The 24,663-nt window shown below is 44.9% G+C and overlaps 2 protein-coding genes across 4 annotated transcripts in view; one reads left to right on the top strand and one right to left on the bottom strand.

Moving 5' to 3' along the window:
- Window positions 1-11,949, top strand: part of evla (Enah/Vasp-like a) — a 47,404-nt gene extending 35,455 nt beyond the window's left edge. For 2 of the 3 annotated variants that reach the window (XM_034222118.1, XM_034222117.1), the window contains exons 4-14: window positions 4,964-5,021; window positions 5,202-5,263; window positions 6,098-7,018; window positions 8,207-8,460; window positions 8,693-8,808; window positions 9,018-9,045; window positions 9,621-9,663; window positions 9,802-9,862; window positions 10,095-10,152; window positions 10,233-10,290; window positions 10,486-11,949. In XM_034222118.1, the coding sequence (XP_034078009.1) occupies window positions 4,964-5,021; window positions 5,202-5,263; window positions 6,098-7,018; window positions 8,207-8,460; window positions 8,693-8,808; window positions 9,018-9,045; window positions 9,621-9,663; window positions 9,802-9,862; window positions 10,095-10,152; window positions 10,233-10,290; window positions 10,486-10,523 (1,697 nt within the window). In that variant the 3' untranslated portion in view covers window positions 10,524-11,949. The remainder of the gene's footprint in view (window positions 1-4,963; window positions 5,022-5,201; window positions 5,264-6,097; window positions 7,019-8,206; window positions 8,461-8,692; window positions 8,809-9,017; window positions 9,046-9,620; window positions 9,664-9,801; window positions 9,863-10,094; window positions 10,153-10,232; window positions 10,291-10,485) is intronic. The other variant, XM_034222119.1, reaches the window with a different exon arrangement.
- Window positions 11,950-12,122: 173 nt separating this feature from the next.
- Window positions 12,123-23,879, bottom strand: degs2 (delta(4)-desaturase, sphingolipid 2). Its single transcript, XM_034222120.1, has 3 exons — window positions 23,721-23,879; window positions 14,062-14,804; window positions 12,123-13,283 (listed from the first exon to the last, which is right to left on the bottom strand). The coding sequence occupies exons 1-3, from the start codon at window positions 23,800-23,802 to the stop codon at window positions 13,140-13,142; spliced, it is 969 nt and encodes a 322-aa protein (XP_034078011.1). The 5' UTR covers window positions 23,803-23,879; the 3' UTR covers window positions 12,123-13,139.
- Window positions 23,880-24,663: the final 784 nt, after the last annotated feature.

The raw sequence follows: 24,663 nt of genomic DNA, 5'->3' as shown, positions 1-24,663 counted from the left end.
CTACGCAAACACTGTGAAATGGAAACTTTCTCATCAATCCCTAACTCTGTTAAACAGGAAGTACGTTGCATACAGTACAAAAGGAAGATATTAAAGTAATGCATTTAAATGACATAAACGTCTAAATTGTTTATAATATATCAATTGTATTGTATATCAATATTCAATCAACTGCAATGTTCAAACCCTCAAAGTGTCAAACTAAACTAAGCTGTCCTGCCCTCTGCTGGTTAATAATACGTACTGCAGCCTCAGACTTCTGCCAAACAATAACAACAATAACAGGGACTGGTTGGTTTATGACTGGAATTTGCTTTTCATTTAGATCAATTTGTTGGGGTATATTTATTTTCATTACTATGCAATAATTATTTTTGTTATTTCCAGATGAACACATAACATTTCCGTTGTCTTTAGCATGCAGCACGATAACATCTACACGATACATGCAGAAGTGTCGGCACATTTGTAGCTTTTAAAAATGGACAGATAATGATTTCTGTTGGAACCCTGAAGTGTGTTTGAAGCCAAACTCACGCCTACTCTTGGTTTACTAAATAGCCTCTGACCAGCTCTGGTTACGAGCTACTTATAATCTGTGTGTGTGCATGCATAAGATGTTTAGAAAAGAATATCTCTGAGTGTTTAACTGCGGTGTCATCCCATCCTATCCTTGTGACTCTCCTATTGGTGGCTAAAATATCCCATATGGAGCCCTAATGTCGTACCCCACTGCTCACATGGCAGCACTCCTTTATTTTGGTGGGATCATGGGTCCACGTTCTAAACTACATTGCTTAAGGTGTTTCTTGCTAAAAGAGGTAGTATAGATACATATTAAGTATTGTCTTGAACTGAGTTGGCTGTGGAAAATCATGCGGACTCCAGATATTTCACCTGGTGTGCTCAGAAGGGTTTCTTCAGCCATCATCATCCTCAGTAAGTGCTGTAGAGGAATACGCCCACCAGCCATGCATGTTTAGCACTGCAACACAAGTTGTTGAGTCTCAGCTATTTTCTCCCAATGAAGGAAAGAAGGTTTGTTAGGATGTGTTCAGGGGAATCGTGCATTGTTTTTGCCTGCAGTGGTGGAAAGGAACTAGTACTTTTACTTAAGAGAAGTTTTGAGGTACTTTTACAAATATAATGCTAGTTTATACTTGGACTCTGCTACATTTCACTTCAAAATAGTACACTTATGTGACAGCTGAGGTTACTTTTTCCACTAAAATACAAAAACAGACCTATTGTGACCTTACAAAACACGATGCATTGCTGAATATTAAAGCAAACTTTGTTGCTATAAATCAAAATGAAAGTCAGGGAGGACTTTGATGTTTCATTTTTAAGTGAAGGTGACAAGGTCATTGTGTCCATCTGTCTGTTTCTGTCTGTTGTTAGTAATCCATCATATTTTAATGTCTTGGTCTTGTGAGTGCTTAAAGAAACAACTGAGGAGTACATGAGGGAGGAATCTTTTTTTCATCACATTAATCACACACTATACATTAGTTTCCTGAGCTCCCATAAAATACTTACAAGTCTGATCAGGCCCCCTTGTCCCCTGGGCTTCCTGTTCCTGCCTCTCCATGGCAACAGACAGCGCCTTATACCATACATCTCGTCAGCAGAATAATCACACATATGCAGGACAGCACAAAGTGATAATTGTCTCCTTCACAGCTACCTCATTAACGTCTGCAGAAGAGTTGAAGAGTGAGGAGTTATGTGTGTGATTCCCTGAAGTCTCACCTCAAAACAAAACAGACAATAGTTTTTGACCAGAGAGTCAGCAGGTGCAAGTTTCTTTCTCTTCTTGAATCATTTCTTGTAGTTGTATGTTTCTACAACAACTATTGTTGCCGGTAGAAACAGAAACAATTGAAAAACGTTGCCACGCTGATACTTGAGCTTTCTGAACAAAAGGCCTGTATTTACAAAGCCTGCAAAGCGTGAGAGGGCCTCTCTATCGACTCCCTTTCTACCGACTCGCTCTCTATCGACTCCCTCTTCATTGCATTCTTGGGGATATAAAGGCTTATTCAAGAACAGGATGCTAATTTAAAATGTGTAATTAAGCCCGAGCAAACAAACTGTTATTGTGTCATGTTTTATCTTCTTGATTTGTTTACAAAGCGACTGAATATTTGCTCAATTGAATGTGCAGCTTCGCCAGCAGAGCGCTTAACTAGCATGAGCTAACAAGCTGAGTTCAGGGAGTGTCAAGGAGAGAGGGAAACAAGACATCTTCCAGCCGTCACTGCTCTTCTCTGTGCTTCTCATTATAGTAGTGCAACAAAAGAAACCCAATAACCAGGTCAGCAGAAGCAGTTTAAATGAAGCACCTGCATTTACCATGTTTAGGACAAAAGATGAAACATACAAGGTTAGGGTTTGAAGCAAAAGTCAAGTCAGTTTTGATTTATATGAGATAAGATGAGATAAGGTTCTTTATTGATCCCATCCATCCATCCATCCATCTTCTCCCGCTTATCCGTGGTCGGGTCGCGGGGGTAGCAGTTCCAGCAGAGAGCCCCAAACTTTCTTTTCCCTGGCGACATCAACCAGCTCTGACTGGGGGATCCCAAGGCGCTCCCAGGCCAGCGAAGAGATATAATCCCTCCACCTGGTCCTAGGTCTACCCCTTGGTCTCTTCCCAGCTGGACGTGCCTGGAACACCTCCCTAGGGAGGCGCCCAGGTGGCATCCTAACTAGGTGCCCGAACCACCTCAACTGGCTCCTTTCGACGCGAAGGAGGAGCGGCTCAACTCCGAGTCCCTCCCTGATGACCGAACTTCTCACCTTATCCCTAAGGGAGACACCAGCCACCCTGCGGAGAAAACCCATCTCGGCCGCTTGTATCTTTATTGATCCCAAGTTGGGAAATGTTTGCGTTACAGCAGCATAAAAAACATACAAGGCATTGCACATGAGTAGAAATGAAAGAGTAGAAATAAACGATGCTAGAAATTAAACATCTCAAAATAGAATTAAAACACCATTGAGAAGACTGTGAAGATAAAAAATCTATAAACTCTGACAATAAAACACTAGCCACACTTGTCCCTTTTTGTGTTTTGTCTTGTTGTTAACTCAAGAGTTATAGAGTATGGTGCAAAAGGGAGTCTCAATTTACACAAAAACGTTCATAAAACATAATGGAGAGCTCAATATGACAGTCAAAAAAGACTCATTTCATGGACATTTTTTAAAGATTATAAAAATAGAAAGCTTGAAATGAAAGCATACAAAACATTTGGTACAAAAGGGTCTAACAAAGGTATTTTAAACATCAAACAAACTCGTTGTGATCCTTTTCGAGCTTCAGTTTGTAGCCACAGCTCCCCCCCCCCGCTCTGCGACACAGCGAACGGAAATATCACCCATGGGTGTTCTTGATTTCATGGTGGGCGTCGAAGTTTAATGTCTGGTATTCTGGTGATATACGATGCTCCCTGTTAATAGCCACTCCAGCATGAGGCTCTAACTCCGTCACTCAGCGGGGGGGCTGAAGACCGTCTGTAGTCAACAAGCAAAGAGCTAACGTTCAAGCAGTTGATAACCTGTTGACTTATTTAGGCAACGTTGATGTAGTGACTGTAAAGCGGTTATCTTGTGTTTACAACGTTTTATTGCTCGACGGTCCCATGTGTTCTTGTTCCCTTACCTTATGTTACATGTATTTTGATTACATTAATTTGCATGATGTTTCACTGTAATATTTCTGTATAATCGACTCTGCTGTGGTTTACAGTTGAAATTCCTGTGGTTGGCAACATATTGAGCAAATTACGTTATAAACAGCTTGTTGGGTCTCCGGGGCGAAGTCACAGTTCCTCACATGAGGCCTGCTGTGGTCTGTTCATTCAGTAAAACACTGTTTCTCTGCCTGCTCTCGCTACTGGGACTCTTTTATATAAGCGGATTATAATTTGATAGGCTTGTTTACAGATGGAAATGTACCTCGTAATGACTCCCTGTTGATCTCGTACATATATCATACAAAGCCTTAAAGATGTTGCACACGTGTTTTAGATCTGTTCTGAATCCTGCTGTGAAAACAACCCAGAAAGAGAGTCACAAGATATATTAAAAAGGCACATATCTATGAGAGACACTTAGAAACAAAGTGCAGAGTGAAAAACAGAGCTAATGCACTTTCATTGTGAAATATTGTTCAACAAAGAAAAGTTTGGAGGTGGAGGGATTATATCTCTTCGCTGGCCTGGGAGCACCTTGGGATCCCCCAGTCAGAGCTGGTTGATGTCGCCAGGGAAAAGAAAGTTTGGGGCTCTCTGCTGGAACTGCTACCCCCGCGACCCGACCACGGATAAGCGGGAGAAGATGGATGGATGGATGGAAAGAAAAGTTTGCATAATATTTGAATTAGAGAGAAATGAATGAGACCATGAAGAAGGCAGAAGCAGGGGGAGGAGGAAAGAGTAAATACAAATAAGAAGTGAAAGAATGTGAGAAACAAGAATGAAGAAGGGGAGGGGGGAATGAAAGGGACAGGGGGTTCAGGACATGACTTCTGTGTCCCTCTCTGTATTACACTCTACACTATACTTTATGGTTATTCTATTATTTCTAGTGAAGTTAAAACTTATATTCTGTCCTGAGCGGGAGAGCCTTCATCTTTAGAAACGTTTTTTGAGTACGTTTTTAAAACATCAGCACATTAAAACTTCCCAGAGACTAAGATTGCGTATGTTGCCCAACAAACATATTCACTTTACACCAATGTAAAACAACGAAGAAGAAGCCTCAATAGCTTGTACCGGCAAACATTTGGCATGTCTGCTTAGTAATCTAAATCTCCTGTCAACTTGTTATTTCAGCATTTCATTAAAAGTAAAGAAAGTAAACCCATAAAGAAGAGCTGTGGATAAGATGCTCAACTTAATAAGGAGTTCAGAAAGTGGCTGATGTGTGTTGTAATTCCTCCCTTGGTGTCTTCCAGCTCCAGTCGTCCAGCGCCAAAATGGACCTACCTCGGAGGAAAACGAGGCACAGAGGAGGTACGATTTTTAACAGCTGCAAACAAGAGCTTACATGAAGCTGTCTTTGCACATAAAAGCAAACATTAGTACATGTAGTTTACAGTTTCAGATCTTAGTGGTTACACAAGTACACATCAGCTTAACTAATTGATATAAGACATGACAGCTTGAAGAGAAGTGACATGTTCCACCTGACAGGATGATGGAGCAGCACCAGATGCAGGCGCACAAGGAGAGGGAGCGACGAACGTCAGGATCAGGTGAGGCAAAACAAACACACCCACACCCAGCTATATAAACACACACACAAAGACACACAGGCTGCCCTGGAGACCGACCTGGATTGAGCGCTGCATATCAGATTCTCCTAGCTGTGCAACAAAACTGTCGACAAAAGAAACCTCACAACAAACTCCAGCTGTCAACAAAGAACCGTGCTGAGGAGCAAATTGCTCTGCTTTGTGTTTATTCCTTTTTAATGGAAGTCATCAATGTTTGCTAAGGAAAAGCAAACAGGCGATGTCATCATTACTAAACACCACAGATGCCAGCCCCGATACAATAGGTTCCTGCAGGTAAACAGGCTTCCCAGTGTGGTTTGTGTTTCCCGCCTTACTTTCAACCAGTCTGTATGCCCTTATGCTTTTTTATCCATGCACACATATAAATGTTCAAGTCTGCCCCTTAGAGACACATTCAGACTTAAACATCCTCCTCTGTCCCTGAGCGGCGATATCAGTTACCCCCCGTCCCTGCAACATGCTCTACTGCCATCTCTTTCTTCCAGCTACTGTTGGGGGGGGATGCCATATGCTTTCTGACCATGGCTCAGTCATGTTGCATTCTGCTGCTTGTTCTTTTATGATATGTTTGATTATTTCTTATTTGCTATTGGCTTCTGTTTTTTGGATTGCTCCTGATTTTCTCATCGTTACTTGCTTGGTTGCTCAGTTGTTTGCTTTTCATTCTTCTCACGTTTTTCTCTTTTCTGTTTTCCTTTGTTTGTTGCCCTCCTTTCGTCCTCCTCTTCATCTGCATCTCCTCTCTCTCTGTCTCTCCTCTCTCTCTGTCTCTCCTCTCTCTGCCCGTCACAGTCGTTTCCACTCTCCAATATAAAGTGTCCACCCCTCCCATCCACCCAGACACCCCTCCCGAGTACAGACAGTACAGAGCTAGCACACTGCCGCCTTCCTACGCCCGTGTGGCCTCCTCTCCTCCCTCCTCCGCCTCCTCCTCTCCCTCTCAGGAGAGAGAGGTGGGGGCAGCTAGGGACAGAGCCCAGCTCTCTTCCCAGCTCTCCACCTCGCTCGCCTCAGCCTTTTCCCCCGTCCAGTCAGGATTGGCCACCATGGGCCGACAGATCCGTCAGATCCCCCTGTCTCCCCCCTCAGCGGCCCGCCACCTCCACCACCAGCAGCAGCAGCAGGACATGATGCTGCCCCCTAAACACGGCACCTGGTCCGCCTCCCAGCTGCAGCAAATGTACGCCCAGTATGCCCCCTCCGCCTCCCCTCCAGTTATGATGGCCATGCCTGTGAAGCAGGGTCCTCCCCAGCAGCCCTCCATCCCTCTGGCTCACTCCCTGCCGCCCCTGAGCACGAGGATGAAGCCCCCGCCCCTTGACCCAAACACCATGGCAGGCCATCACCAGTACCAGCACCCACCCCACCCTCACTCCAACGGCCAGCCAGACGGCTCCTACTCTCCCCACTCTCAGCATCTGCCCCTCACCCCGCAGTACTGCGAGGCGGTCCCCCTCCCTCCTCTGACAGCTCAGACAGCCCCAGGCCCCCCCCCCAGCCACCAGACCCAGTACCCATCCACCTTCCACCCTCAGCAGCAACTGCATCCACAACAACAGCAGCAGCAGGTGTACCACCAGCAGCCCCCTTCCACCACTTCCTACTCCTCCTCCTCCTCCTCACCCCCCTCTTACAATGCCTTTCACTCTGACGGGGGCTCGCCCAAGAAGACCCCCTCCCCTGTCCCCCAGCAGGCCCCCATGGTCACCAGCAGTAAGTATGAGGAGGAGAGAGGAGGAGGTAGTCTCTCAGCAGTAGGATAGTGTATAGTGTGTGTGTGTGTGTGTGTGTGTGTGTGTGTGTGTGTGTGTGTGTGTGTGTGTGTGTGTGTGTGTGTGTGTGTGTGTGTGTGTGCGTGCATGCGTGCGTGCGTGCGTGCGTGCGTGCGTGCGTGCGTGCGTGTGTGTGGGTCATGTGTAAGGGAAGTTTCACTCTAGTAGATGCACCTCACCCGTAATGCTACACAAGAGCATGAAACCCACATGTGTCAAATGCATTCAGTATAGAGCACTTAGAGCCCCGGCACACTCACAGTCCACCTTCACTTCCTCTCTGGCGTCCGATTAGATTTGCTCTCAGGGCCCCGTTCTCCTCATGTGGAAAACAGCATTATCCAGATATACTGTTACACAATGGACAAATTGACATGAAACCTAAAGTGCAAAAGGGCCGGCTTATTGACTGTTAACTGGATCGTGACCCAGACCGTTTACTGTTAACCACAAACATGTACACAATAGAATGCATATTATTGCAATTACATTTCCTGATTGGAAACCTGTCTATTTCTATACATGATAAAACAACATTTAAGTAAACGAAATTAAACCAGATTTTGTTTGAGAAACCGTGAGCGAAAGAGGCTTACACTCGAAACTAATTTATTTTTAAATTAAATTGAGCAACGGAGCCAGAACATATGTCATTTATTTTGTATTTGATATCAATATGTGTCATTTGAACACAAAACATTTAATACATTATAAACTGAAGAACTCACTTTGCCAGAAATTGTTGAATTATACTTGACTTTAATAAACTCGATGGGTTCAGCCAGATATCTGCTCTTAGTTAAGCTACATTTGAAGAACAGGGCCCTGGACAGTTAAGACAGAACAGTATAAATACACATTGTTTAATCCGTAAAAGTCCGTAAAAACACTTTATTTAGCTGTTATCTACCAGTCAATTGTATAACCAACATCACTCTCCCTATGAAGAGCCTATAGTGTGTTATTCATTACCAGTTTCTGCCCAGTGGCCAGCAGTTGTGTAGTAATCAGAGTTTAGGTGTTCGTTATACGGTGAGAGTGTGTAGCGGTCTTCGTACAACCTTCCAAACAGCAAGAAGGTCAACCAACCCGTACAGCCGTTAACTGATCTGGATCTGTGCCCCCCCAGGCCCCCCTGTCTCTGCAGGTCACCCTGCCATGCTCTCTGTGGCGCCTCCTCCCGCTGCAGTGCCACCACCCATGGCTGGTCCTCCAGCTCCGCCACCGCCACCGGGCCCCCCGCCCCCTATGGCGGTGCCCCCACCAATGCCCCCTCCCCTGCCCACTGGTGGAGGGCCTCCCGGGGGCCCGCCTGGGGCCCAACTCCAAGCCTCAGGACTCGCTGCCGCACTGGCCGGAGCCAAACTACGTAAAGTCCAAAGGGTGAGCCTCCAGGGGTAGAGGGACAGTTTGAGATAGTTAGAGGTGCTTATCCAGGGCTGTCTGACGGAAAGGTAAAGCGTTGAAAATATTTGATATGTAGTGCATAAACCTTTTATTTAAGGTGACTAAAATATGTTTTGCTGCTGCCCCCTGTTCACAGCTGTACATACTTAAGGAGACAAAGAGTACTGTTAGTAGAAAAACTGCAACTCATTTGATAATGTGCCCTCAGGATGAGAGCAGTCCGCCTGGGTCTAGTGGCAAAAGTGACTCCAACCGGTCTAGTGGTGGTAGCGGAGGTGGGGGAGAGGGACTGATGCAGGAGATGAATGCCATACTAGCTCGCAGGTAAAACAGCTACACAAACAAACACACCTTTCCCTGGGATTAATGGCAAACATTAGAAAAAGACCTGTTCTGTCAGGCATTATGCTAAGTGTCATGTTCCTGGTTCCACTTTACCTGCGGTTAATGTGTATATCAAAAAGGACTTGCATTAAAATATTATCTATGTGTATCTCACTGTTTGCCCATGTACTTATTTTCCCTTCTGATAGACGGAAAGCTTCAGAGAAACCTGATGAAGTAAGTCCTGTGCCCTGAAGAGATGAGATGAAAAGAGTAGTGCCAATCTTTTTTCAGCCCATTAAATATGGAGCTGAAGCCAACGGTCCATTATCTTAGCTTAGCATCAAGACTTGAAGCTAGCGCAAACAGCTAGCCTGGCTCTTTCCAGAGTTAATTATTTAAGAAATCCAACTAACCGCACCTTTAAAGCTCATTTATTTATAGTTGTACTGGGGGGTCCTGTGCCAGACTATTTCTTGAGTGGGCACAGTTTCCAAGAAATTGCCAATGTTTGTGTTAATGAGGGAGCTTTTTTGAGGTGCTGGTAGACATATTTTGTTACCTGGAGACAGAGCAAGGCTAGCTGCCTCTCCCTATTTTCAGTCTGCTAAGCTTAGATAATTATCTATTAGAGGTGGCTTTATATTTAGCAAACAGATATGGCAGGGGTATCATCTGATCTAACCCTCTGTAAGAAAAATGATACATTAATTTCCCAAAATGTTAAACTATTCTTTAGATATTTTTGGGAAACGTAGAGTAAAGCTGATTTTACATTGTTTAGTCACCCTTAATGTCTCTCTTTTCGGCAGGATGACTCTAGTGGTAGAGGGCCAGGTCATCAGAACTCAACAGGTACAAAACAACCCTTCTCACCAAATTACTGAATAACACTGCTTTTGTCCCATTAACTGCTGTTTTCAGATGTCCTCTGATCTGTTTTATAGTCTACTGTTTTAGTAATAAAAGTTATTTTTCTCCCACCTTTGCCAGATGCCGTGAAGAAGCCATGGGAACGATCCAACTCTGCAGAAAAGTCCTCACTGGTGTCCAGGTCTGTAGATAAAGGAGTAACAGTAGTGAATGTAAAATAGCAACATTTTAGAATGTACCAGTGTGATTTAAGCACAAGCCTTATCCAGTTCATTACAAGCACTGGTGCAAGTAACATGAATAAAACAATGATGTATGAAGAGTTGTTGAAACTGTGGTTACTTTTAACAAAACACACTTTTCACATTAATATAGTATGTGGTGTTCATGCAGCGTATCCTTTTGTGTTGCAGAGTGAGACCCATCGGCAGCACTAGTGAATCAGACACAGAATTCGACAGGATGAAACAGGTCGGTATCATCAAAATGTGGATTAAGAGATTAACAATTGTACACAATATGTGTTACTCATAAACTGTCTTGTTTTGCAGGACATTTTGGATGAAGTTGTACGCGAGTTGCATAAAGTGAAAGATGAAATCATTAATGGTAAGCCATGCACATTTCTAGAGTTCAGTGCAGTATCCAGGAGCACAAAGCATGTTTAATGTTTAATCTTTTCCACTCCTTAGTTTTTACAACTCGATGGCAGTAAAATACCTACAAAAATCCATGATTGATGTATGAGTGCAATATTGTAGCTGCTGAAATGTTCACTCTGTAAAATGTCTCCCACTCTTGCAGCCATCAGACTAGAAATCGGCAGAATCGGCACATCCTAGTCTCATGTGAGCAGCAGTAGAGGAGAGCGAGGAAGAGGAGGAAGAGGAGGAGGATGAACATGCAGATGCACAGACACGAGGACCCGGGGAATGTTCTCTCAATGTTTCTGTGACCTCGCGACTCCACGATGCAAGTTGCAGAGATGTTGTGCCAACATTTAAGTCTGCTGGACAGCAAAAAATGGAAGAAAGAAACAGAGAAAGGGTTAATGGGTCAGAGGATCAGAAGGATGGATACAGAAAGTTTGAAAGGACTGATGAACTCAAATCGAGGATGACAAATAAATTAAAAAGATGAATTGAGGGACGGACGGACAATAGTGCGGAGTCCAGTGTTTTGGTTCTCTCTGTGCACCTAAAGACTCAGTCAGCCCAGTGTTGCAACTCTTTGTTCTCTGTTCAGTCTTAAGAAGAAAATATTTTTGTTTTCTAAGTTTTTACTGTTTTATTATTTAAAAACTGTGGTGATAATGACGATGCTGTCGATGACAATGAGTATTTTATTGATATTATAGAAGGAGAAAAGAATCTTGCACACCATTTACGTCAGCCTTTTATATTTTCTTTTATGTTTTTCTATTTAGTTAATCCCTTACTATTTCATAATTACAAGCACAATATGGGCATAATGGTTCTGCAGATTCACCTGCCCTCGACTGGCATATTTAAAAAAGAAAAAAAAAAAGAAAGGTTTTTTTGACCTTGTTCATACTGGTTTTTGTGTCTTACCTTGTCTCTCCAGAGATTTGGGAAACATGTTATTGTTTAAGCCACAATAAGCCACTTTAAATGACCTCGTTCCGTCACATCCGAAGCATACAAAGGAGCAATTGATATATTGGCAATTAATCAAATAACACACAATAACAAGTGTGCTCTACAACTCCAGTGTGACCGAGGTAAACGCTTCTCTCTATTTGTCCAGATGCGAGATCGTTCAAACGTGGGGATCATTCACCAAACAGGCCGATAACTGTAAATGTGCCACCTAGTTTTACCTAGATATAATCAATGTAGTACTTCCTATTGGCCATCCTATGCTTTGTGAACCTCCCAATTATGCATGAAACCCTAACTTTATGAATTCAGTTTTTTATTTGGTTTGGAAAACAACAAAAAATACAAACGGTGGTACATTTATTGGAGTGGTTTGTTTCCATGAAGATTCCCCTTCCTATATATACGAGATGTCGAACTTCATAATGGTAGCAATGTGAAAAAAATAAAAAGGAGGGGTTGCTCTTGCGATATGCAAATCTAACCTAGATAAGAATGTGCAGAAAGTGAATAGGCCTATGTGATGGTAGCTAAATGTGTCTTTGAAGGAAGGATTTGGTTGAATATTGGTTGTTGCATTCTATCCACTCTGTCCGCTCTCAACTACGTTCTGATTTAAAAGCTGAAAGTAAATTCATTCAAACAAAAACAATAGATGTGTCAGCCTTTTACGAGTTATCCTGCTCTGTGTTCGTGTTCCCTTGTGTTTTGTGCGGGAAATCCTCATGGCTTAAATCTCTAGGGAATATTTCATTCATCTTTTAATCCAAATATAATTAAAAGTCACATCTGGTTACCACAAAACAGACATGAGATTGAAAATCAACCTTGGAATCATACATGATTTTTAATATATAGACATTTTAAATATAAACATCGAAGATCACACTTATCAGTCACACACACATTCATTAAATTGTACAAAAATTAAGTAGACAAAATAACAAACACTATAGCTCTGCCAGTAAACGCTAATGAAGCTTGAGATGTTTAAATTGTGTTGTTTTGCTGTGATTTATGGAGGACAAGCATCACAAAAAAAGACATACTGGCGAACTGCTGAGCAAAATGAAATCTCCACCGAGTTAAATCAGCACTCAACAGTTTCAAAATGACCCAAAACAAAGGGAGATTCAAACTGTAAATTGCTTAATAACCTTTGCATCAAAGCTGTTTCTGTTACTCTGTCCGCTCCATAAAGATGTTATCAAACCGTTCACAGCACAATGGGCGTCACTGAAGAAAAGGCGCTTCTTCCCAAAGGTCAATTTCAATGCCTATGTTCCACCTGAGCACTCTTCTGCATCAATAATGTGAAATTATATATTAGATAATCTGAGAGGCTGCTAGAGCCTTGTTAATTCTCACATCCAAAGAATCAGAGCACGTACAATAATGCTTGTTGGCAGGGGAAGGAAACAGAGTTAGTCATCTCTGTGAAACCTGAGAATGTATGTGACCCTTATCCTATAGAAATGACCATTTTAATATCTTATTCTGCCCTTTTCAGTGCCTTCTGGACGCAAGGAAATGTCATCACAGTTGTATGACATTGAGTTGTTTTAGCCAGAATAGAAGCATTTATAAATAGTGGGGTAAAAAACCTCGATCTGAATTGTCTTCAGATTCCATGCGCTGCACATGTACGCAATAGGAATATTCACAATCACTCACTAAATAGTAACTGAAGCACAGGACTGATTTAGGATGTTTTCATACAGTTCAGTGACAACCACACTACACGGGGAAAAGTAAACAGAATATAATTATATTTGATATTGCTCAGTCATATGAAACTCACATTTCTGTGCAAACTAAGGGAAACATAATGTCACAGATTCATCCCTGCTTGTTTATCTTGTACTGCCGTTTAATTCTGGCGTATGGGCCGATGCTGTCATCAAACACAAAGTCCCATAATACCCGGATCCAGGAAGTGTGTTGAGGCAGGAAGTCGTAATACTCTGCTGCGATTTTCTTGACCTGTCAATAAGAAAAGAAAATTAGTTTTTCATTTAGAAAAATGTCTTTAATTTACAGAAACAAAAATGTCACTGCTTTGTTCAACAAGCCTTGTACTTTCTTTAAAAGAAATACCAACAGTTTGGACAATGGAGACACTAATGCACTGCCTTTTGAGTTCACAAGGACATTTTATTTCTACAAGTGATGTTACTAAAAGATGTATCACTTGAGGGTCATACTTTATTTGGGTAGTGTTCGTATATTTATAAAAATACTCATATAATTAAACTAGTTAAAGTAAAAAAAGCTGATAATATGTAGGTTTTTTCATACATTTTAACATATACTTTAATTATTTTAAATATCCAAGGACAAAGCAAAACCGTTGAAAAGTGAAATATCATCCAATGGCTGTCAAATTTAAAGTGTAACCAAAAATTCTTCCATCTCAAAGAAGATCCAGAACAGCTCATAAACCAAATAATGTTCTGCTTAACCTGTTAACAGAAGCAGAAGTCAGCTGAGCTAAAAGGCAGATATTTCTCTTTGGATCTCCTGGTGGTGCTTTAGAAGAGCAGTTAATCATTCACAGAGCCCAACCTTTTTTTCTGATAAATATTTGCAGTTGGTAGAAATTGACAATTGCCTGATATCTTTTTGTTTGGATTGTGAAAGAAAGCAGAGGCCAGTTTTATCTGCAAACACCTTGTGAGAAGTATTCTCCACAACCATTTAAAAAAATATATTTGAGAGCAGAGTTTACCAGTTGAATAATAATTCATGATTTGAGTCTCACCTGAGGTAGTTTACTGCCAGGTATGCTCGGGAAGTCATGGTGCTCCATGTGATACCCAACATTGAAGGTGATCATGTTCAGTGGTCCATAGTAGGAATATGTCTCGTGTCCCTTCAGGAACATGTAATGCTCAGCTATGAAATGTCCAGAGATAGGATGCAGGCCCATACACAGCACAGAACCTGCAATAAGGTAAACAATAGGCTTCACCCCCCATAGATAGTAGATAATGAAGTCTACTGTGAACTGAACAGTTGCGTTGAGGATCTCCAGCTGACCTAAGGGCTTAGGGTTGACCAACAGCGGGCGAAGAGCATAGAAGAGGGGCTGGAGGAAGAGCCAGACCACCTTCCTGGCCGGGGTGCAGAAGAACCATCCCTCAATGTCTGTGGGGATGTCAACATCCAGCTGGTCGCCACCAAGATACCGGTGGTGGTCGATGTGGTACTTCTTAAATGACGCAGAGTAGGGCACCCCGATGGGCAGGTTGGCCCACATGGCAAACCAGCGGTTCCACTTAGCCAGCTTGTTTCCAAACGCCACGTTGTGAGAGATGTCGTGGATAGCCAAAGTCAAGGAGTGGTTAATGCAGCCCCCAAAGGCGTAGGCCCAGAAGAAGATCCACTTCCAGGAGAGGTCGTGGACCAGGTAGCAGGCCAGGAGCTGGGTCAGGACCATGCCTGATACCACCCACTTCAGCTGGGGGTCCGGACCCATCAGAGACTTAATCTCTGGATATTTGGCTAAGGAGAGAAAGACAGAGATGAGGTGATTGGATAAAATAAAGGAATAGCACAAGCAGATGACAATTAAATGTTAAGGAGAAACAATTAGAAAGTTGAACAGCAGAAGTTAGAACCACACTTTTTTCATTGATTAATGGGAGAATTGAAAGGGGAAAAAGTAACAAATGAATGACATTATTGAAAGTTTATGTTAAAAATAAGTCATAACTCCAGCAGTGAAAAGCAACCTCATTGACCATCATTTCCAAATGCTTTGATCGCAACTTTTCATTGTGTCAAACTGTGACACTATCCCGAAGAACCTAATGGAGCATGTTGTGTTTGCCAACAGTCCTGGCCTCTCCTGGGAAGGGCTTTCCCACAAAACTCATTTTTAAATTGGACGAGGTGTTGTTTTGCTGGGTGACATAAAAATGAAGGTGATACAAGGGAGTGGTTCAAAAACATCAACCATTACAACAAGACCTAGGTTTAGTTCATGTGATATTTACAACACAAGAGACTCCCAACAGGTTGTGGTTTGTAAACAATTTAGAGACAAAATGCAGAATAGTAAAAAAGAGGTTAAGGAGCGTTTCATGAGTGAGACGAGATAACCATTACTACTCATGTAAATGTGGCTGGCTTCTTTGCATTTAGCTTACTTTGTGTAAAGCCCCTATGCAAAATAGGGCACGCCTGGGAAAATAAAAAGAGTTCCAACTACATTTCTACTGAAATACTGTAAGTTTCCTCTCTTCAAACCAAACCAACCCCTCTTTATTTTGTTACTGTGTAGCTCATATCAATTCCCTTCCACCCCCTTACATTTAAGTTATCATTTTAAAACCATTTATCAAGAAACAACTCCTAGGTCTGATTTGAACTCATGCTGTCATTTGCTCTTGCTATTTATAATAATAATAATAATAATAATAATAATACATGGGACTTTTATAGCGCTTTTCATGAAACTCAAAGACGCTTTGACAGAGAATTAAGAGGAGAAAAAAGACAAGATAAAAAAAATAAAAAAAGAGATAAACAGAACAGAACATTGGGGGGGAGGGGGGTGGTCAGTGGTTGAATGCAGTGTTGAACAGGTGGGTTTTGAGTGATGTTTTGAATGCTGTGAGGGAGGAAGAATCTCTGATGGATTGGGGTAGTGAGTTCCAGAGGGTGGGTGCAGCAACGGAGAAGGCTCTGTCGCCACAGGACTTGAGGTTGGTCCGGGTGGGGAGGGACAGGAGGTTGGCAGTAGCAGAGCGGAGGGAGCGAGTGGGAGTGTGTCTGTGGAGGAGGTCAGTCAGGTAGGATGGGGCCAGGTTATGGAGGGCTTTGTATGTCATCAAGAGGATCTTGTACTGAATTCTCTAGGGGATGGGGAGCCAGTGGAGCTTGATGAGGATGGGTGTGATGTGTTCACGGATTCGGGTGTGGGTGAGGAGGCGGAGTTCTGGATATATTGAAGTTTTTTGAGGATTTTTGCAGGTGAACCGTAGAGGAGGCTGTTGCAATAGTCCAGACGGGAGGTGATGATGGCGTGGATGAGGGATTCGGCCGCAGTGGGAGAGAGGGATGGACGTAGACGGGCGATATTTTTTAGGTGGAAGAAGGCTGTCTTTGTGATCTGTTTGATGTATTTGTTGTAGGAGAGGGTTTGGTCAAATATGATGCCTAGGTTCCGGATGTGAGGGGAGGTTTGAACTGGGAAGCAGTCTATGTTGAGGGTGAAGTTATGGATAGGTGCGGTGAGCTTGTTTTGTCCAATGATTATTATTTCAGATTTATCGCAGTTGAGTTTCAGGAAGTTAAGTTGGAGCCAGGATTTTATTTCAGTGATGCAGTTTGTCAGAATGGAGTGGGTAGCAGTGGAGATGGACTTGGTGGAGATGAGAAGCTGGATGTCGTCGGCAAAACAGTGGAATTGAAGTCCATGACGGCAGATTATGTGACTAAGGGGAAGCAGGTAAAGGATGAAGAGTAGGGGGCCGAGAACTGAACCTTGAGGGACACCTTGGGGGAGAGGAGCGGTGGGGGATTTGCAGTTATTGATGTAGATGAACTGGTTTCTGTCCGAGAGGTATGAAGTGAACCTAGAGATTTATATACTTGTATGGGCTGTATATCTTTAAGTGTTTGCATTGTAGCCCACCCAAAGGGCATAAAGTTGAATCAATAACCAGACATCATAAAATATGCTGTTAAAGGTTACCGCGCAAAACTGATCAGATCACATGACTTCAACTTCACCATGTTACAGAGATACAAGTTGTTGTGTCTTGTGTCACAAGATTCAGCTAAAAAACTATAGGTTACTTACGTAACCCCAGTTCTCAGAGTAACATGAAGTGAGATGTCTCACTATGGGATGCGCCTCATCGCGGAGCAAACAGAAGCATCAATCTCATTACGCCAATCCTGATTGGCTGGTGAACCTGACGTCAGCGTCAGGGAATTCACCCCCTATAAGTAGCTTGCGCCACGACGCATGCGTCATTCAAAATAAGCACCTCTTCTCGCTTCACCATAGCAAGGAGGGCCGTCTGGTGAGACATCTCACTTCATGTTACTCTGAGAACTGGGGTTACGTAAGTAACCTATAGTTCTCATTCATAACACTCCGTTCGATGTCTCACTATGGGAAATTGTAGCTCCCGTATTGTCAGATGAGCTTATCTCGAAAATCACCAAACCAACCAGAACTTAACAGGTAGAGCTCTGACTCAACCAGGTGCCCAGCACTGCTTGAGTCACACTGGGAGCAGAACGTCCAGCCTGTTAAGAGGCGGACAAAAGTGAGCGGCGAGGACCAGCTCGCCGCTGCACCAATGTCTTGGATGGGAGACATCCTGGACAGAGCCCAGGATGCAGCGAGACCCTGAGTCGAAAGAGCTCGCGGACCCGAGGGTGCCTGCGAGCTCTGACTCGTATGGGCCCCAAAGCAATTGCTTCCACAAACCAGTGGGAGAGCCGTTGCTTAGTAACAGGCTTGCCCTTATAAGGGTTAGCCCAGGACACAAGGGGTTGGTCATTATGACGAAGCACCCTTGATCTGTCCCTGTACGTGCGTAAAGCACGGGCTGGACACGGCAAATCCGGCCGCTGTTCCCCGGAGGAATAAAGTGGCGGGGAGGATGCCTCAATGTCAAATGTGGTACCTGAACCAACCGCCTTAAGATAAAGGCAGGGTTGGGCTTCAACCACACTCTGTTTGCCCTGGGGCGAACTGAGTGCATGAAGACTGTACAGATAGTGCATGAGTGCCATTGGCTCGCTTGGCAGCTGCCAGGGTCAGCTTCATGTCACACTGTATTCAGATTGTACCACTCACGGGCCAGGCCCATAGAGCCAAGCGTTCTGGGTGTGGGTGAAATATCGCCCCCCCCCCCCCGCTTGGGACAGTATGTCCCTGCGTAGTGGGAGCTGCCATGGCTGCCCGCACAGCAGCTGATATATCTCCGCTGGCCAGTACATAGCTGGCCAGTGCGGAGCTATCAAGATAAGTGTGTGGCGTTGCTCTCTCACTCTGGCCAGAGTTGGGGGTATCAGAGGCAGGGGTGGGAACGCGTACAGAAGGCCCGGGGGCCAATCGTGCGCGAGTGCATCCACGCCTAACGGTGCATTTAGATCGCGCATCGAAAAGAACAGCCGACACTGAGCATTGTCTTTCGATGCGAACAGATCCACCGCGGCTCTGCCGTAACGCACCCACAGCTGGCTCACAATCCTTGGATGTAGAGTCCAGTCTGCATAAAGTGGTATACCTCTGGACAGTAGATCTGCCCCGAGGTTCATCACTCCCGGTACGTGCGTCGCTCTCAGAGAGAGGAGACGTCTACCGCTCCATAGGATAAGTTTGCGTGCCAGTGTGTGTAACTGGAGAGAACGCAAACCCCCTTGGCGGTTAATATACGATATTGTGGTCGTATTGTCTGTCCTCACGAGGACGTGATGTCCCCTGAGGAAAGGCAGAAAGCGTTTTAAGGTGAGAAACACCGCTAAAAGCTCCAGGTAATTCATGTGCGCCCGCTGGAGGTCTCTGCTCCAGAGACCCCTCACCGGGCGACCTTCATAAATACCTCCCCAACCTGTCAGACATGCGTCCGTGGTGACCACTTTCCGTGAAAGGACAGCACCCATAGGCACACCTCGTACTAGAAAAGTCGGGTGCAGCCAGTGGCGCAGTGCCATTACGCATTTCACAGTAACCATCACTCTCCGCGTGCCATGGTGCACGGGGTTTAGTTTTAGGGCGGCCACCCAGCGCTGAAACTCCCTCATGTGTAAGCGTCCCAGTCGTACGACCAGGATGGCTGACGCCATGAGCCCCAACAATTACAGGCATGATCTGAAGAGAACATGTTTGCGCAGCTGGAAAAGAGCGAGACAAGCTCTGAAAACTTTCACTCTTTCCGCTGACAAGCGAGCTGAAAAGGGCACCGAGTTCAGGCGTAAACCCAGGAAGAGTATAGTCTGCGCGGGGCACAACATGCACTTCTCTGTGTTTATTATGAAACCCAGGTTGAGCAGGTGCTTTACGAGGACATTTGTCTGCGTAACAGCCTCCTGCTCCGACTGTGCGAGAAGCAGCCAGTCGTCCAGGTAGGTCGCCAGGCAAATACCCTGTTGTCTTAACGGGGCTATCGCGGCTTCCGTACATCGTACAAACACCCTTGGACTGAGAGACAGACCGAAGGGGAGTACTCTGTATTCATAACAGATCCCCTGAAATGCGAATCTCAGATATTTCCTGTGTGGGTAATATACTGGGATGTGAAAATACGCATCTTTCAGGTCGACTGATGTAAACCAGTCGTCTTGTCGCACGAGCCGCAGCAGAGATGTGTGAGTGAGCATTCTGAACTTATATCTTTTTAGATATTTGTTCAGAGCCCTCAAATCAAGTATTGGCCGAATTCCGTTCCCTCCCCGTTTGGGAACGAGGAAGTACTTGGAATAGAAGCCGCCCTGACTCTGCTCGGCGGGTACAATAGATATAGCCCTCTTTTCTAGGAGTGAGAGAATCTCTCTCTCCAGAATATGGGCTGACTCTCCTCGGGCCTGCGAATGCAGAATGCCTGAGAAGCGAGGGGGGGGTGACGGTGACTTGGAGTCTGTAGCTCCGTGTAACTGTCTTGAGAAACCCAAGCAGATGTCGTGAGCATCTCCCGCTGTATGCTCCTTAGAGCCAGCTGAGATGTCACGTCTCTTCCCCTCTGAGTCTCTATTGTTGTGTTATGGGGCCCTCCAGTGTCTGAGCACTGTGGTGCCCACATTTCGACGATCCCCACCGACACACCGCATGCGTGTGGCGGTGGTGCCCTTACGGCTCCAGCCGGCACTGCGCATGCGCGTGACGGCGGTGCCTTCACAACCCCAGCCGGCACTGCGCATGCGCGTGACGGCGGTGCCTTCACAACCCTAGCCGGCACTGCGCATGCGCGTGACGGCGGTGCCTTCACAGCCCCAGCCGGCACTGCGCATGCGCGTGACGGCGGTGCCTTCACAGACCCAGCCGGCACTGCGCATGCGCGTGACGGCGGTGCCTTCACAGACCCAGCCGGCACTGCGCATGCGCGTGACGGCGGTGCCTTCACAGACCCAGCCGGCACTGCGCATGCGCGTGACGGCGGTGCCTTCACAGACCCAGCCGGCACTGCGCATGCGCGTGACGGCGGTGCCTTCACAGACCCAGCCGGCACTGCGCATGCGCGTGACGGCGGTGCCTTCACAGACCCAGCCGGCACTGCGCATGCGCGTGACGGCGGTGCCTTCACAGACCCAGCCGGCACTGCGCATGCGCGTGACGGTGGTGCCTTCACAGACCCGTCAATTGTCCGCCCTTTGAGAGAGGCCGTAGCTGCTATCAGAAGGGGAACAGTTGAAGGACTGTTTATTGTTTTTCTTTTAATTTTTTCGAGCTGCGCCCTTGGCTCGAAGCCTGGATGCGTCAGCGGAAAACGTTTTACGACAGAAAAATCAATAAGTGTGTGACATGTGTTTATGCGGACTTGAGGATGGTGGTGAGGCATCTCTCGAGGCGGCGGGAACACATTTAGAGCTGGGGAACCGTAGACTTCCAGCTCTGTCACAGAGGGGAGAAGGAGGGGCTGTCACGCCGCTCGCTTCTTCTTCCTCGACTGCTGGCCGAAATTCTGGGTTGGCTGCGCCTGGGCTGCAGCCGGAACCGGAGATTTTCTAGGCCAGCTCGCCCTCGTCCCCTGCCTGGGCTGGGGACTCGGGGTGGACTGCGACCTCTGCGTTTTCGGTATTTTGAACCGAGCAGGGTTCGGGGCAGCTTGGACGAAGGGCTGCCGCTGCAAAGGCAGCGGCTGGGTCCTTCGAGGCAGGCAGAGGTGGAGGGCCTCGTCCTCCTTCTTTTTTTAGACTCGCATCTCCTCTGCATGGAGGCAAGAGCGGAGCCGAAAATCCCCTCGGGAACGATGGGCATGTCAAGCACATCTTCCTTTTCCCGGTCTGGGAGGTTGGTGAGGTTGAGCCATCTAGCTCTTTCCTGCACCACCATGATCCCCATTGTTTTGCCCGTGGCCTGGACGGCGCAGCGTTGGACATGGAGACAAATGTCTGTGACCGCGGCTAACTCGTCCAGAACGGCCGGTCCAGGATTACTCAACATATCCTCACAGAGCTCCGCGAAACGGTGGACATGAGGGAGTCCTGTTCCAACAAGCTAGCTTGGTGTGCTAGCCGTCGGTGGAGGCTCTTTCGGGTGAAACGGGCACAATGCCCGCACGAGCCGGGGTTGTCGATAGCCTCCTGGGCGTGTTCCAGCCCGAGGCAGGACGAGCAGACCTGGTGTGAGTCTGTGCCTGCTATCTTCAACCCGCAGCCGCATGACCGAGCCTCGGAGTCCCTGACTCCTCTGGTGTGAGGGGGAGAGGCGTCCATCTTGTTCGCCTCGTGGCGTGGAGAGGACCCGCTCGTAACAGGTACGTCGTTGAGAGAAAAAGTGTTACCAACCCGTCCTTAATCCGGAGAAAAAGGGACGGTGTGGGTCCTTTGTTCTCAAAGAATATTGACTGGTGTGTCAATATACTTCTAATCCTTTTCTCCTCCGTGAGAGAGAAAAAGAAAAGCGTCCTCGCTACCGTGGTGTCGGTAGTAAGGGGAAGCTAGCTAGCAACAGGTGCGTAGCTAGCTTGAGAAAAATCAAAACCTTACCTTACTTTCCGGGGAAAGAAACGGCGAGGTCGATTTTAATACTAACTGGCGTTAATATTACCGTCTTCTTGCGAAGCAGAAGGAGTAGCCGGCGAGCGCCCGTCGACCGAAATGGTTATATTTGGGTTTAGTCTGTGGACCGTTAAGGCTACTATAGAGATGTGCTTTGAAGCGAGAAGAGGTGTTTGAATGACGCATGCGTCGTGGCGCAAGCTACTTATAGGGGGTGAATTCCCTGACGCTGACGTCAAGATCACCAGCCAATCAGGATTGGCGTAATGAGATTGATGCTTCTGTTTGCTCCGCGATGAGGCGCATCCCATAGTGAGACATCGAACGGAGTGTTATGAATGAGAACTCTGCTATATGTCAAAGTGACATAAACTGTGCATTTTATGAAGCTATTTTTTTTATATCTGCTTAAAAAAGATCCCCAGGCAGTGTGACATTTATTTATCATAAATATGACCCTAATTTTAAGGGGAGGTGTTGATTATATGAAGTTTATGACGAGCACGTTGAGTCACAACAGGCTGCAGACCTCTCCAAGAACTAGCCATTCAACACAACATAAAAACTCTTGTCAATCCAATTTTCCACATGAAAATAAAAAAGTAGTGAGGCTTGACAATCTCCGACATCCCTCTGCCTCTCCCATCAGGGTGCGGCAGAGGATATTCAAAAGAAAAATACTTTTTAATAATTAAAAAGCTCAGTGAGTGGTGTCAAACAACCCATTACCTTCTAGGTGTGCTTCTTTCACACCTGAGCAACCAAGCAACTGCTGGACAAAGCCAGGATCAGATGTACATCAACACATTTAGATCTTGTTCATCTAAACTGTTTTGAATCAAATTACAAAACAGATCAGATTATCAATTCTGACCAATCTATAGATTTGTGTACACTTGAAATGTAAGAAAAACTAGCATAATCAGTCATAATATACACAGTTTAGACTAATTATCCCTTAAAAAAATATATAAACAGGCTTGGTTTAAGGTTTACATGTTACTTTTTCATGAATCCTTTCTTATCATTTCATAGAATTACATCATTGTTTGTCATGAGTACGGAATGTGTCCTGTTACCTAGTGAGCCCAGAGGCATTGTCAAGTGCATCTGTTATCAATATGCTCCTATTGTCTGCCAAGACAGAGAACATATGAACAGGTGATAGAAGCCTTTGGTCACATATTGAAGCAACACACACATCTTCTGGTATGAAATAGTCAAGGGTGAGACAAAAAAAATGCCATTCTTCTCATATCTATCAGAGTACTTACACTTTGACATCATGCCTTTTGCTCTGCCCCTCCTTTGAGTGATATAAGTGCCTCTGCCTGCCCCACTCCCTATTTCTGAGATAAAGAGACTTATATTTCAAATAATGATGGAGCCTTAAAGTTTGAAGAAAAAAAATGTTTTCAAACATTTCTGAAAGTTGTCCTGTATTTTACCTTTACATTGAAGCTCTGCCGTTTTAAAGAGAGTTTTAAATCATAGTTATTTTTGTGCTGAAAAAAGTTTTGCAACTTTCCTCATCTGAGTGAATGTCTCAGAATCATGTTTATCTTGTTAGTTTTCCAGCATCTGGACACATTAAGCAACAACTAGAAAACAGGTTTAACCGGCTGCGATCTTAGTAAAGAAAAAGTCTGTAGTCGAGGAAAAGATAACTAACGCCAGGAATATATCTCAGCAGGACTCACAGGGTCGACACAGCTTTTTATATCCATCATTTCTTACCCAGGATTTCTTTTCTTCTTGAAGTGTGCGGCTGGTCATTGTAGACCCATTCAAAGTCGCCTCTTCCACCTGTCTTCCCCATGACTCTCCTTCCTCTGAGGCAAACTGCTCAGTGGCGTTATGTGTGTCATCAAACCTTCACAGTATCGGGACACACCCACTCACACAGGCTGCAGGTGTGTATGTAACATCACAAGTCCCTCCCACAAGGGGCGGGGCTTCGGCTGTGCACCTGCTCACATAAATGCACCCCAACAACTGCATACATTTTAAACTATATATTTGGTTAGATGTTGTGAATGATTACTGTTAATACAAACACGTTTTTGCTTTTTGCTTTTTACCTTACTAAATGGTCTAATGGTCAATGGAGCGAGGGGCGGGGCCAAACTTACGGAAGTGATTTCAAAACAAAAGCGGTGATAATATTATAAACAAAGGGAAACAAGGTGAATTTAGCGATCAAAACGAAAACGGCCAAGACACATATTGAGTCCAGAAAATGGATGTTATTAAGGGCTGTAAATATAATAAGCCTCTGTTAAAATCGACAACATTGTTAGGAGATTTAAACTATAGCCTACAGCGATTCTGCACTGCGGTCAACTCCGCCGTCTCTCGCGTTTTTTTCCCATTCAAATCAGCTGCTCTTCATTCCTGCTATATTTGACGAGTGATACAAATATGTTTTACAACAAGTTCTTAAGAAAACTGACACTGTTGGACTCGGTTCTAGTTTGACTTCTACCAGAAATAAAATGAAGTACTTTTGCTGTGCACTTTGTGAGTAATCCTCTTTCAAAGTCCCCTCCATAGTACATAATGCATGTTTTTCTGCTATATTTGATGAATGATAAAAATATAATTTTACCATTAGTTCTTAATGAAATTGATACTGTTTGACTTTGTATTAGTTAGCCTACTACTTACAATACATTGAAGT

Source organism: Gymnodraco acuticeps, unplaced genomic scaffold, assembly GCF_902827175.1.
Source record: "Gymnodraco acuticeps unplaced genomic scaffold, fGymAcu1.1, whole genome shotgun sequence".
Classification (NCBI taxonomy): Eukaryota; Metazoa; Chordata; class Actinopteri; order Perciformes; family Bathydraconidae; genus Gymnodraco; species Gymnodraco acuticeps.
The sequence above is the reverse complement of the archived record's forward strand: the minus strand, read 5'-3'. Positions and strand labels throughout refer to the sequence as shown.

What these genes read in the sequence shown, in the direction of transcription:
- degs2 (XM_034222120.1), bottom strand. Translation starts at nt 23,802, where the DNA reads ATGGGGAAGACAGGTGGAAGAGGCGACTTTGAATGGGTCTACAATGAC. An exon ending in AAGAAGAAAAGAAATCCTGG is followed by an intron (nt 14,805 to 23,720) that starts GTAAGAAATGAT and finishes TTCTCTCCTTAG; the next exon opens with CCAAATATCCAGAGATTAAG. An exon ending in CTGGCAGTAAACTACCTCAG is followed by an intron (nt 13,284 to 14,061) that starts GTGAGACTCAAA and finishes TCTTATTGACAG; the next exon opens with GTCAAGAAAATCGCAGCAGA.